We start from the raw sequence: 14,169 nt of genomic DNA on the forward strand, positions 1-14,169 counted from the left end.
AACCTGTTCTACCACAAGGAAAATAACAGGACTTCTCTGGGAACAAGCATAGCCCATGCAAGACCAGAATTTCATCTGGTAGCCTTCCTGGCTTATCTGGTCTGCTTCAAAGATCCCAGTGTGCTCAGACACGTGTTAAAGTAGACAGGGGCATTCTGCCCTGCAGCAGACCATCAGCCAATCTTAATGCCTGGCAACCTGCCACCAGCTTCACGGTGTGAAGGTAGTGAAGACACCACTGGGATCACACCCTGGAACCAGAATGGCCAAGCATGAATTGCTGCGGAGCAGCTGGGAGGACAGAGTAGTCTGCAGAAACTGTTGATATGTCTGAGAACACAGTGCTAAGAAGAAAAGCCTTCAAAAGGCCTGTTCTGAAGTGATCTGTAGGAATTGTTCAGACTTGAGTGTACTTAAGGGCTTCCTTAGGTCCTCCTGTCCTCCATCATGTGTGTGAGACCCTGTGAAAAGCAGACCCTGAGCTCCCACACGCAGCATCAACACAGGTATAGTCTTTTTTTTTGTGCTCTACAGGGCAACAGACTCACCAGCCCATGTGCTTTACCCCACTGTGCAGAGCCAAGAAGCAGCCCCACAGTACTTGTGCTGAATGGCTTGTTTCCACAACCAAGAAGGGAGAGGTTTTTGTCATGAACACATGTACCTCTTACTGACATCTCTTTCCACAAGCCCAACTGCCAACTTACTTGCCCATAAAGATACGCAGCTGATGCTCCACCTCAGCACTGATGCTGGCTGTGATAGAGGAAGCCAGCTGCTCTGTGGTGCTCTGGAAGCTGCTGGTGAGCTGTCGAAGTTGATTCAGCAACAGGTCCTGGGCCTCCTGTTCTCGTTCATTTTTGTTCTTCAAGTGAGCCTCAAACTGCTGGACATCTGCAACAAGCAGGGAGGAAGACGTTTATGCCATCAATACCTGTGGAGATGGTCAGGGTAGTAATCCAGCTACCAGGCTCTACATATTCTCCAGCAGAAACAATTACTGGGCCCCTGTACAAGAACAGGATAGAGGAGAACATACAAGCCTGGTCTGGGGCCTCATTACACTAACCAAGAAACCCCGTCTCCAGTTTCTCCATTATGAGATGCAATAACAAAGCTGTAAGTTCTCTCATGACAGACCTTTACAGGTGCTCTTTGTTCAGGGCAAGACAAAATACCCTCACCCCCACCTTCATTTCATCCACAGCATGAGCAGTGATCTACATTAGTGATGGAGTTCAATATCAGTGAAGAAAGAGGAGGAACATTTCTGACTAATGAAAAATCATGTCTGCAGAGATCAAAAAGCTGTATTTTAAAGTATTTTATGAACTGGTCTGATCAAAAGGGAGAAGGTAAGCTCTACATACCGGTGGGAAACTTGTGAGGAAGCGGAAGGGTGCAAAACAAAGAGCATCTGGAGACACTCTGCAAATCCAGGAGCAATACAAGTTGCTGCGCTAGCACTAGCCAACTTCATATCCCCTCAGAAACCAGCTCTGTGGAGTAATACCTGCCAGGCCCGCCAGGCCCCCCAGGCCAAGGAACTGGATCTCAAGCATGGTAACAGGAAAGACCTTCAGTACATCAGTGCACAGTTTTCCTTACTTAAGGATATACTTCTCTTTTTTCCAGCCTGACCATGCCTGTCACCGTTCAGCCACTGTTTAACCTCTGATCGTCCCCATACCCTTCTCTAAACCTTCCTCAAGCCATTACCCCTCTGAGATGAGGGCTTAGCTGCAGGACTGCTACCCACTCCATCATCAACTTTCTGATGGCAGGATGTCCCATCTTGACAGTTGGACTTTACTACTCAGTTGATGATGTCATAGATTCACATAATGAAGCCAAGTGTTTTACTGCATGGGCTACAAAGACCAGAGGTGAATCTCTGTCCCAGTTGTACCACTGAAAAAATCTCCTCACTTCCACTTCCCAAGTGCAAAATGGAACACACAGATGGGCTAAGAGGTTAAACAGTTACCAGAGAAACTCTGAAAGGCAAAGGCATGAGGCCAACTTGTTGTCAGCCACTAATGCAACGATACTGTGCAGAGAAAACTCTGAGAAGGAAATCTACTCACATTCCTGTGTACCCTCCTTGAAGGTGTCATTAATCTGCTGGAACATGGACTGGCAGCTCTTCTCAAAGGCTGGCAACACAACATTCTGAAATGCTTCCCTGTAAGATGACTGGATTTGTCCCTGCAGTGTATCAGTCATTGTCCTCACAACAGCATCTGTAAGGTTCTTAACAAGCACACAGAAGAGATTCCAGAAAATTAACAGCAGCGTGCTGCAGACTAAACACTAGAGGTCTCTCTAATACACCCAACAGCAGATAGGGACAGCCAAACGTCAGAAGTGTGTATTCCCTCAGCTCTTCCCACAGGCAGATCTGCTTGCTGAGAGGCTGCCTGAGAACATCACCATACCCCTGTAGTTCAGCTGTACACAAGCGAAGGTGGCACAGTCAGGCATAGCTCCTTTCCCCTTCCCCTGCTTCCCTCCCATCAGCCACCATTCTCTGCAAGCTAGGGTAAGTAACAAGCTTCTGCTTCCTACATAATGTAGAAATGGAGAACAGGGGAAAGCAGAAGAGCCAGTCACTTCATTTCACCACTTGGCTGATTGAGCTGGCCTTAGAAAGCACTGCTATAGTGAGAATCTCTAGTCTAGTAAAAAAAATGAACAGCCTGGTAAATGAAAGAAAGGGCTAATGAGGCAAAGCAAAGAGGGGAGTATACAATAAGCTTACTCTTCTGATGAGACCAGGAAGGAACTTTGACCCCTGGCAGCTATACTGACCTTACCTGGAGATACAGGTAAGGGGAAAAGGTATGAGAAGCTGCTACCCAGGCAGGTGACCACTCAGTGTTTCAGGAAAAGCTACACTCTGGTTCTCCTTACCTTTGATTTCACTAGCTTGGCGATATTTTCTTTCAGCGTCCCCTCAACAGTAGCGAACTTGGCAGCAATAGTGTTATTTAGCTGGCCAGCAATAGAGTCCATGCTCCTGGAAATGCCTAGACACAACAAACATGTCACAGTTGCAGCTTTAAGCCTAGAGTCGCATTCAAAACCCAGAAGAAAGAAAATAGAGTCAAACTGTTCTTGGATATGACACAATGAGGGGCAATGGTCACAAGCTCTAGCTTGGGAAGCTAAGGTTGGATATTAGGAGAGACTTTTTGCTAGGAAGGTGCTACAGCTCTGGGAATCAGAGAGGCTGTGAAATCTCCAACTATGAAGGTTTTCAAGACTTGCCCCAACAAAGTCACAGCTGACCTGACCTAGAATAGTGGGTAGCCCTGCTTCAAGCAGGACACTAATGGCTGCAGAAGGCTTTCCCTCCAGCTTTTCTTACATGGATGCTGCTAGCATGTCAAGGAAGGGCAAAGACAAGTTAACTTTCCTCCAGTCAACTCTCAGCATTTCCAGACTCATTACCCTCTTTTGCTTACCTCCACTGAACAAACTCCAGAAACTTTATGGATTACAGTGGCAGGCCAGATCCCACCCCTGGAAAGCCATCCCCCTCTGTCAGTCTCACATTCCTTTCAAACCACAACTTTTCTTCTCACACAACAATGGGGCTCACAATAGTCTGAAGTGCAGCGACTAGTCTTCATGTAACTGAACTCCTACTTCATTTAATGCCAACACATACACAGCATGAATGGAAACCCTAGGGGACCTCCACCTTCAAAAGCAAGGCAGCAAGACTCACACTGGGGTACGGTCTTCTCCATCTCCTCACGAACGGTCCTCTCCAGACGGTTACACACCATAGTGGAAAGGGATTGAGGGAGCTGCTGAGACAGATGCTCCTGGAGCTGCCCATTTCGCTGCTGTACTTCCGTCAGCAGTCGGTCTAGTCTCCTCTCTATTAAGAATGCACGTTAAGGAGCACAAACAACAGATTTCCTCTATCCTCAATACCCCTGTCCAGAGATGGACACTAGCCATACCTCCAGAGGCTCAGCAAGAGCAAATTTACAGCTCTGGTGAAAGAGGGGTCTAATTAAATATTGCTCATTCCAGTAAACAACAGCATGCTCTTAAATAAATTATCAGGGTGAGAGAATAGCTCTGGAAAGCATGACAGAAAAAGCAATATAGCTGAAAGAAGCTCAACAGCAGCGTTCCCTACATACTGTGAGTTAACTTAGCTGCTCCTGTAGGCAGCTCAGTCCCCTGCAGCCACTCACTCACTCCTCTGCAGTAGGATGGGAGAGACTACAGGAAAGGTAAAAGCCAGTAAGTTCACAGGTTGAGATAAAGACAGTTCAATAGGTAAAGCAAAAGCCACACATGCAAGCCAAGCAAAACAATGAATTCATTTACTACTACTCATCGCAGGCGGGCGTTCAGTCATCCAGCAGCACTTCAGCAGTGACTTGGGAAGAAAATTCAATCAGTCCCGTCTTCCTGCTCCTCCCTTCACACAGCTTTTACTCTTGAGCACAGCGTCGTAGGGTATGGGACATCTCTTTAGTCAGTTCAGGACAGCTGTGTCTCCTCCCTACTTCTTACCCACCCCCAGCCTACTCACTAGTGGAGCAACATGAGAAACAGAGGTCTGAAAGGGATCAGCAATAGCCAAAACATCAGTGTGTTATCAATGTTGTTTTGGTCACAAATCCAAAACATACCATAGATGAGCTGCTATGAAGAAAATTAACTCCATCCCAGCCAAAGCCAGGACAATCCAGAGTAAGAAGTCCCATACCCATAAAAAGCAAATTGGTAAAAATGTTTCTACAGCATGGAATTGGTGGCCATGAGCGACACAGTGCACAGGAGCAATCCAGGCTTAATCACAGAGTGGTTTGGGCTGGAAAGGACCTTAAGATCATCTACTTCCAACCCACTACCATGGGTAGCATCTCATACTAGACCATGTCACCCAAGGCTCTGTCCAACCTGGCCCTGAACACCACCAGGGATGGAGCATTTACCACTTCTTTGGGCAGCCAGCTCCAGTACCTCACAGCCCTCAGAGTAAAGAACTTCTTTATATCTAACCTGAACTTCCCCTGATTCAGTTTAAACCCATCACTCCTTGTTCTATCACTACAGTTGCTGACAAAGAGGCCCTCCCCAGCATCCTTTTTAGGCTCCCTTCAGATACTGGAAGGCTGCTACGAAGTCTCCATGCAGCCGTCTCTTCTCCCTGCTGAACAGCCCTAACTTTCTTACTCCATCAATTATAAAAGCTAGTCATACCTCATGAAGCAATCAAGCTCCCTGAAGGAGCCAACATACAAACACTGAGATGTATGTGCATCTTAAAAAACATGAAACAAGAAGAAAACCTAAAAACAACCCTCCAAAACAAACAGTGAAAAGAATTCATCTGCTGACAGAATTCAGTGCAGGCAGGGAAAAATTATCCTAATATTACAGTATAACTCTAGACTCCCAACTTCAGTAGAAGGCTACCTGAAATACCTCTGAAAATATCAGCCTAATGGTCAAAAAGGAAAATCCAATACTAATTAACAGAGAAAACAGAAATCATTGTCATGCCATAGAAATTAAGAGTGGTTGCAGCCTGGAAACAGGTTAGGGCTTCTTAGCATGGGGAACACAACCAAATTCAGTGTAGTACAAGATGAAGGAACTCACTATTCACCATACAACAAAAATAATTAGATATCAGGTTTGAGAACACCAAAATAAACTACTTTTCAGACAATACATAAGGGACCTGTGGACCACCAGAAGTATATAGGGATACAGGCAAGACAATTTTCTATTCTTCTATGCTATTTCTGGTGCAAGTACTGATTTGCCTTAAGGAGAAAAGGAAGGAAAGGATCATGCCATAATTACTTTTGTGCAACTGGCCACTGCCTGACATACACTAACATATTATGTGCACCTCTAGTCTACTCCAGCTTTGCAGCGCTTATGGTCCTAAGGGTAACAAGGAGATTTAGTAGCATGGAGAAAGTGACAATTCTTCCCCATTCTGAGTTTCTTGCCCTTTGGAAGAGACTGAGAGGAACTGAAACAGTTACACTGCAGAGAGAGAAATTTACTGCACTGATTACCCCTTCTACCAAGATGCTTGAACTTTCTGAGCCTCCTTCATGCCTCTAACCTTCCCCACAGACTTTCACTTCTTATGTACAACCCAACATTTGCACACAAGGATACGGCTCTGCTCTTGCTGGGAGTTAATCAGCCTCTCCATGTGGCCCATAAGGCTGCTCTGAATAGCATTGATGTGATCCATGACTCTTTGCACCAGCTCCATCTGGTTTTGACGCAGCCGCGAGAGCTCCTGCTGTTGCCTCCTCAATATGCACATCACCTCCTCCTGGAACTCTGGTGTAATCTGTGCGAGGACAAGGATTCATTTCTAACAGGATCAGAAGGCAGTCAAGCTTTCCACTAGCTAAGTCAACCCCTGTACCAAGGGCTGAAGCATAGCACACAAAGCAGAAAACAGAAAGCAGCTTAATGCCCATTTCTAAGGCTTTTGTCCCAATAAATAAACTCATAAAGCAAGGTACACAAGGTCCCTGCACGGAATTCATAAATGGTTGCTTAGAATATCAACTCTTTAGATTCAAGACTCGCTTCAAACCTCTGGCAGTTAAAAGGAAACAGAAGAAAACAGATACTATTAACTTTTGACCACATACTAAGAGCATGTTTAGGCTTCCTAATGTAAATCACGTCCTCAAATACTTAGGAAAGTGCTGCGCAATCAGTAAGAGTAAGAAGAAGTTTCCTAGGGCACTTTTTCAGCTCTTTTGCTTATTTATGAATAACCAAACAACTAGAGAAATACACATTTATAGTTTGTCTCTTCACATACTCAAAATATCTAAAGGAGGCACATGTACCAAGGACAGCTTAGGGAGTCTACACATCTCACAGAGTATTTTCTGCCAGATATGAGGGTATTATCAACAGGGATAAGAAATTCCAACAGGCCAGTCCCAGTGTAAACCTTATTTTTCTGGGAACAGTTTCTCCTGCTGCCAATGCATGTGAATCATCTCGGCAAGGAAGAGGGAATGAGTGGGAGCGTCTTCAATTATACTGGGTATCTCTGTGTTCTCACAAGCTATGCAGAGGTGACAAGGGAGCCACCTGCCCCAATAGCTCTGAGCAGCTCATTCACTGCCAGAGAGCAGAGCAATGCCAAGTCCTGGCACAGCTCCATCTCAGCCTGCTGGGGGATAGCAGGGGCACACAGGGCTTCAAGGAACTGGGATGAATTTTCTCTCAGGTCTCTAGTAGGACAGCAAATAGAGCTGAAGTATCAGGCCTTTGGGACAGACTCAGAGCAGCTTTGACTCACCAGGCTGTTAGATGATCTTGGCGACTGGCTCACATCCCTGGAAATAAAAAGAGAGAAAGTAGTAATACATCAATTAACTGCTCTTATTAGGCAAGTCTTCTGCCAACATAGATCACACATTTTACAGTTGCTTTAGCTTCTACACTCTAGCTCATACTTCTATACTTCTGTTTGCCTAGTATAACGTGAAAAGTGAGGTGAAAGTGATGGAATCCTAGTCCTTACAGCACTGACACTTCATCATTTACACTATCCACAGGCTCCGAAGTTCCCTACAGACTGATCCCTTGGCAGGGAGGAGATTTAAACTAAGACTTAATGAAGACCGTTACAACATAAAATACATGCTGGTTTTTCAATTTCGTTGAAATTCAAAGCCAGGGAAGGCTTTGCCAAACAGCTCTTTTGAAGGTCTCCTGATATTTTCCAAATTAAAATCAAATGCCCACTTGTTAAATATAGAATTAATGAGCTTCAAATCATCTAGAACGATTCCAGCTCCCAAGGAGAAAAAACTAGTGATGCTCTCCAGCATATACAACAAAATAAACACTAAACTAATCCACTAATATTGCATGTCTCCATCAAAGTCACACATCTAAGAATATTCAAATGCTACCAGAAGCCAAGTAAACATTTATTGTTCCCAGCCAGCTTCAATTCAGGAACCTTAAAAAGGACTGAGGCAGGAAAAATGAAAGTCATTTCAGAGGCTGAGTTTCTGGATGTCACAGCACAGGACCACAGTCAAGAGATTTAATGCCATAGCCCATCTTTATTGTAATCTGCACAGCTAGACTTCCACACCATGGAACACAATAAAAGGAGAGCACCTTGTGCTGCTTTCCTCACATTAATGCAGACACCTTGGTTCAAGGGCAGACTTTCCAGTTATAAATTTTCACTTACAAGACATTCATATGGGCATGTTGAGAAATAACTAAAGTAGCAAGCAGGTAACAAACAACAGATATTGCTGAACAAAGGCACTGTGCCAGCATTCAGAAGGCAATTAAAAGTGGAGGCCATGTTCAGATATACTCAAACCCTGGGTGGTAGCCAGTGTCTGAATAACCAGCAACACCTTCTGTGGGGTTACTGCCATTTGCAAAAAAGGGTGATTGAGAGTTGGGAGCACTTGGCCATTCACTCCTCAGCCTCAGACCCTGGCCTTGCTGCTAATGGCTTATCAGGTTGTGGCCCTGCACAGTTGGTCCCACAGACATGTGTACTGGCAAACCCAGTGTACCTGTCATCTTTCTTGCCCTTCCTCTTTAGCTTTGGGGAAGCTTGTGGGGATGTCTTGGCTTTCCAGTCCTTCACAGGCAGTCTCTGCGTAGATGCTTTGGCACCAAACCCACCTGATGTAGAAGCCAAGCTTGCAACTTCATCATCATGGTCACTAGAAAGGAACAGCAGGAGAGAGAACTTCACTTGCAATACTTGACAGCATTAGCCTTCATTAATGGGAGGGGATTTACACTCAGCTCTTAATCCACACGCAGGCAGTCACGCAGCTAAGCAGCTCTCCACTAGGATCTTTAACAAAGAGATCTCCACAGATCTCAACATGTGCTGCTCTGTTCTGATTCAGGCCTGCTCAGGCTGAGTTCAGATGCTGCACAACAAGACTTTAATGTGCATTTGGAACAATTGTAGTTGAGGTAGTGTGGGGAAATAACAACTGTTCTCATTGCATACACACAAGGATGTGACACTCGCCGAGCACACAGCATATCTTTACAGACAGAAAACATTTCACACAGCAAGCATTTCAGGAACAGAGGAGAATCAGGTTGAGCCTACGAAGTACATGATTCGCAGTACCTTGAAGTCTTTCAGCTGCTGACCAGCCACCCAATACAGGCTGGCTGGCTGTGTCAGTCTGAATTTCAGTGTGCCATATAAACAAACTCCCAGCTGTCAAACACGGCTGAGCTTCCTAGGCATACATAATGTACCCACAGAGCTTTACAGTGGCTCATGAGTGAGAGAAGGTGTCAAAAGCAAGAAACTATCCCTCTACTCTGCTCTCATGAGACCTCACCTGGAGTACTGTGTTTAGGCCTGCAGCCTCAAACACAAAAAAGATGTGAAGTAAGTCCAAAGGAGGCCATAAGATTATTCAAGAACTGGAGCACCTCTGCTACTGAGACAGACTGAGAGCTGGGCTTGTTCAGCCTGGTGAAAAGAAGGCTCCAGGGAGACCTCAGAACAGCTGAAGTGCCTAAAGGGGCTACAAGAAACCTGAAGAGGAGCTGACAAAGACCTGCAGGGTCAGGACAAGGGGGAATGGCTTTAACCTTTTAAAGCCTTTTTAATGTCTTTAAGAGGGGAGATTGAGAAGAGTTATCAGGAAGAAGTTCTTCCCTGTGAGGGTGGTGAGGCACTGGCACAGGTAGCCCAGAGAAGCTGTGGCTGTCCCATCCCTGGCAGTGTTCAAAGCCAGGTTGGAGGGGGCTTGGAGCAACCTGGTTTAGTGGAAAGTGTCCCTGACCGTGGTTGGGGGGTGGAATTGAATGAGCTTTAAAGTCCCTTCAAACCCAAATCATCCTATGATTCTATGAAACTAACTCCTGATACACCCTCACTATCTTATCTAAGGCACAGTATTTGGAAACTGATCCTTTAATACATTTTCACTGGTAATTAAACCAAGCTTGGTACATGCTTTTTGAAGCAGCACAGTCAAATCTTTCCCTGCAGAGAGTAAATTGGACAGTGCCCAGGGCCTGATCTGGTGAGCAGCTGAAGTCATCAGAATATTACAGAAGCTGGACTGCATAGACACATGAAGTCAGGAAACAAAGCAAAGACATTCACCCCACACGTGGAGGCTCGCTGGGGACAGAAGCACAAATGCAGCCTGAACTGAGTCCATGCAGGGTGAGAGAGGGGTCTAGGCACTCTGGTACCTTTGTTCTGCACTAGCATCCTGGCTGTCATGCTGAAGCAGGTGGTAGCTGTGTCGATGATAGGAAGTGCTCTTGTGCTTTTCTTCAACCTCATCCCTCGGGCTAAAGGAGGAAAAAAAAAAATTACCATCATGAATGTCTCTTTCAGCTTGGATATTCGCTCACTCCACTTCTCATGAGAGATCATGATAGAAGGTCTAAATGAAACAAATCCCCACACCTATCTGCACAGATGTAGAAAGCAGCAGGTGCTGTGTAGAGCCACTAAAACTAATTTCTCCAAGTATTTTTCTGAGGGACTTAAGAAGGGATAAGCAGCTCAGCTACACTTCAGGCACTAACCAACAACAATCTCCCAACAGACATTCATGCAAGACAGGTAAGCCACTACTCAAAGTGGGCAGTACAGTGCACTTCAGTGAATAGCATCATCTTGGATTTGTTTTTCCTCAGGGAATACTGATCTCTGGGACAAAAAACAGTGCTTCCCACTTCTTTCAAGTGTCTGAAGAAGTGTGTGAATTACATGGTTTAGCTTTACCAAACAGAAGAGAATTGCAGCAGTGATTCCAGTCCCAGTTTCATAAAGATTTTGAAAGCAAATGGCATGCTCTTCTAGGCTGTAAACTAAGTCTATGTGAATTCAACTGCAGGAAGATCTTTAGACAGAAGTGAATAGTTGTTACTTTCACAAAGGTGGCTGCCTCATTCCTGGCATTGTTCAAGGTTGGCCAGGGCTTGGAGCAACCTGGTCTAGTAGAAAGTGTCCCTGCTCATAGCAGGTGGTTGGAACTGGATGAACTCCAAGGTACCTTCTAACACAAACCATTCTAGGGCTCCTTCTATGATCCTATGACTTCACTGAGCTAGAATGCCAAAACCAACCCCAACAAACCAATCAGAAGTCTCTCAGATTCAGAGATATTTTGATATGAGGAGTCCTGAAAAATTCAAAGACAGACTACAAACTCCGGTATTTTCTCAACTTTAAATCAAGAGCAAAAGCACTGTGTAGAGACACAGCTTCAGTGCCCTCTCCAGAGCTGTCAGAACTGTTTCCTGAAGCAGAATCCTCAAGCATGGAGGCACAAAGCAAGGCCTTTCTTTCTGATGCGAGGGAACAGTCCTGGATAGTTTGAGGGGCAACACTGATGCTCTCAGCCTGCTAGTCCCGTTGAAGAGAGAGGTGTTCGCACACAGCCTTCGCCTAGAAACTCTGGAGATACAGGTGCCTGTTGCTGCTCCCATCCCACTACACGACAGGGACATGAATTCTGTGATGAATCCTAGCACCGCTCGAGTGTCATAGTTTGCTCCTGGTAAGCAGGAATATGTAATGTTGTACCATTCTGCATGCCTGCTCCACAGAGACATCACCATTTGTTTCTGACTTTTAAAGTACTTTATTTGTAACACTAGCTGCACAGAGCCAATCCTGGAAGAGAGATGTATGATTAACCTATAGTCAAACCTGGCAATCAATTACGTGCTAATTGATTCAACAAGAGCATGCAGGAATGCATCGCCTGGGGCGGAATTTAGCTTGTACCGGGTTTTATTTAAAAAAAAAAAAAAAAAAAAAAAAATCCCATCCCATGTCTCTATTTTCAGGTGAACATGAAGGCAAATAAAGCAGACTTTCACCTTGTTAACAGAGTTCCTTTATGCTACAAGGGGTTTTGGAAAGGGCAAACTGTTAGAGCTTGCCTGGGAAGTTCAGGGCACAGCATACATAGACCAAGCACACAGGAAGGTTGAATTATCAGATCCCTTAAGGAAAGGAGGGATGGAGAACAGCTCTGGATTAACCCCAACATAAGAGCTTTCACTAAGCAAGCAATTTGGCAAGTGCAAAGAAATTGCTCTAAGGAAGACAAACCCAAGTGATTACCTGTCTGCCATGGTATTCCGGGTTTCTCTGGTTATGTCAGGAGCTGCTGGCCATGGCTGACTCACAACGCTGTCAGAAGATGCATTGTCCTGAGTTAAAGCAGTCTCCAGTAGCGATGGAGCATTCAGCCTGTCCACCTCCACTGGAGGCATGTCCAACGAGTGGTGGCTGTGCTCGGAATTGTGCCGGGTGCCTGGAGACAGCAAATGCAAGGCTGAGGCAGCAGATGCCATACTGTCTGCATGATGGCCAGAATCCAGCACCTCTGCAGGAAGCCCAGAGGGAGCTGCCGCAAAGCTACGTTGCAAGGTCTCAGAAGCAATCTCAGGAATATCCTGGGACATGACTGTGGAAGCAGAGGAAATGACGTCTGGTGAGCGTTCACGGGTGGGAGAAGCCTGGGGCATCACCAAGGGCTCCACCTCCTGCAGTTCCAGTGCTAGAGAAGGGTTTCCTGGTGAGACCTGAATACAAAAATCAAAAAAGAGCCTTCAGAATAATGTGGAGACACTCCAAGAGCCCCTGGTGCCTTACAGCAACCATCTCTGGGAACAGCCAGGTTTACCCTTTCCTCATGTGATTTCTGTGCTCCCACTCTGTCAGAAGGAGAATGGCCCCAAGACTTGTAACAGGCTCTCAGATGGGCTAACAACACACTTAACTAATGCTAGTTTGAACACACCTTCAAAAGAAAGCGGAACACCAGTTCTACATCCCTGCTCTGTTCCAGGATCCCTTCTCTTTGTGAGGAAAAGTTAGTTTTAACAATGAGTATCTCCTGGACTAAACAGCTTATTTCAGTTTCAAGCTTTGGTCATAACTTGTTTTACATCATACCTGAAAAGAAAGATTCAGGAATAGGAAATGATTGTTTCAGTAAGGCCAACAAGGAGGAAGAGAGTACTTTCCAGGTAGCACTGTCTCCTAACACAAAGGCTGACCACATTCAACCATTGCAACAGTGACAGCACAAGCTAGAGCTGCCTCTAGTTTTCAGAGAAATGCTGTTTTACATGAGGTCAAGGTCCTAATGGACCTTTACACAGGTAAACTTGTGTTCCAGAGGGTAGCCACTGGCCCTCTTAATATCCAAGTAAGTTTAATTTCAGCTTGTATAGGCCCAGAGAGAGTAATCTCTTGTCCCAGGAGGAGGCTAAAAGGAGCCTTACTGGAAGAGGTGCCTTTGGTGCCAGCTTGTCAGAAAGGCCTGGGATAAGAACTGAATGGCTCCTAGGACTAGTCTGGAGACCACTGCTACTGCTACTCAGTGTGAGGCTGGTGTCCAGCTGCATCTTGGGGCTCACAGTTAAGTCTTCCGACGGCCTGCAGGAAACAGACACAAACAAATCAAGCAGGCCAACCTAATGGTACAGATCTGCATCAGACACTCAAGGTGAGAAAATGGAACCCACAAGCAAATGGAGGAGCCCAACACAAACAGCACTAGTGCTCTCCAAGCCATTGGCTCCTTCCACCATGGTTAGCTACTCCCTCTCAACTAGCATCTGCAACTCCCAGTGCCCAAGGAGATACTAGGTAGAAAGGTCAAAATAAACAAGCAAAACAAAGGAGAAAAAAAAAAAAAAAAGAGAGAGAGGATTGCAATTTTTTAAATTTGAGGTGTCAGTAGAAGAAGGGACCAGATAGACCAGATATATCTTCCGTGCCCATTGTATGGAGTTTAGGGAGAACCAGGACATTATTGGATAGGTCTTTGTCCTTTTCCCATCCCCAAAGGTGAAGTTTTCACCTGGTATGCAGCCCAACCCATTGCAACACTAGTAAGATTTTCCTAACAGCCCCAATTATCTCTCTGTCCTTGGTGGCTGCATGTGCTCTTACCTGTAAAGAACAGCCCTTTGGGAGAAGCATGTAAAGTAACAAAACTGAGACGCAATAAGAGAACCCTTCTGAGGCACAAATGAAACACTACTGTTGGTCCCTTGGATGACAACAGGCATGCTCCAAGCTGCACTAGAGATGCAAACAGTTGCCTATGCAGGGACGCTGGGACTCAAGCCAGTTTCTAACTCAAGTTA

The 14,169-nt window shown here is 45.5% G+C and overlaps 1 protein-coding gene across 1 annotated transcript in view; it reads right to left on the reverse strand.

Annotated features, from left to right (window-relative positions):
- Window positions 1–14,169, reverse strand: part of EDC4 (enhancer of mRNA decapping 4) — a 227,129-nt gene that overhangs the window by 4,002 nt on the left and 208,958 nt on the right. Inside the window, exons 18-27 of the mRNA XM_057412914.1 lie at window positions 13,300–13,453; window positions 12,131–12,594; window positions 10,240–10,341; window positions 8,574–8,726; window positions 7,325–7,361; window positions 6,169–6,349; window positions 3,734–3,889; window positions 2,914–3,029; window positions 2,088–2,253; window positions 708–894 (exon numbers count right to left, since the gene is read on the reverse strand). Of these exons, the coding sequence (XP_057268897.1) occupies window positions 708–894; window positions 2,088–2,253; window positions 2,914–3,029; window positions 3,734–3,889; window positions 6,169–6,349; window positions 7,325–7,361; window positions 8,574–8,726; window positions 10,240–10,341; window positions 12,131–12,594; window positions 13,300–13,453 (1,716 nt within the window). The remainder of the gene's footprint in view (window positions 1–707; window positions 895–2,087; window positions 2,254–2,913; window positions 3,030–3,733; window positions 3,890–6,168; window positions 6,350–7,324; window positions 7,362–8,573; window positions 8,727–10,239; window positions 10,342–12,130; window positions 12,595–13,299; window positions 13,454–14,169) is intronic.

The sequence above is a fragment of the Pezoporus wallicus genome, unplaced genomic scaffold (assembly GCF_028554395.1).
Source record: "Pezoporus wallicus isolate ANWC-B61680 ecotype Strahan unplaced genomic scaffold, APGP_CSIRO_Pwel_v1 contig_13006, whole genome shotgun sequence".
In the NCBI taxonomy this organism is placed as follows: Eukaryota; Metazoa; Chordata; class Aves; order Psittaciformes; family Psittacidae; genus Pezoporus; species Pezoporus wallicus.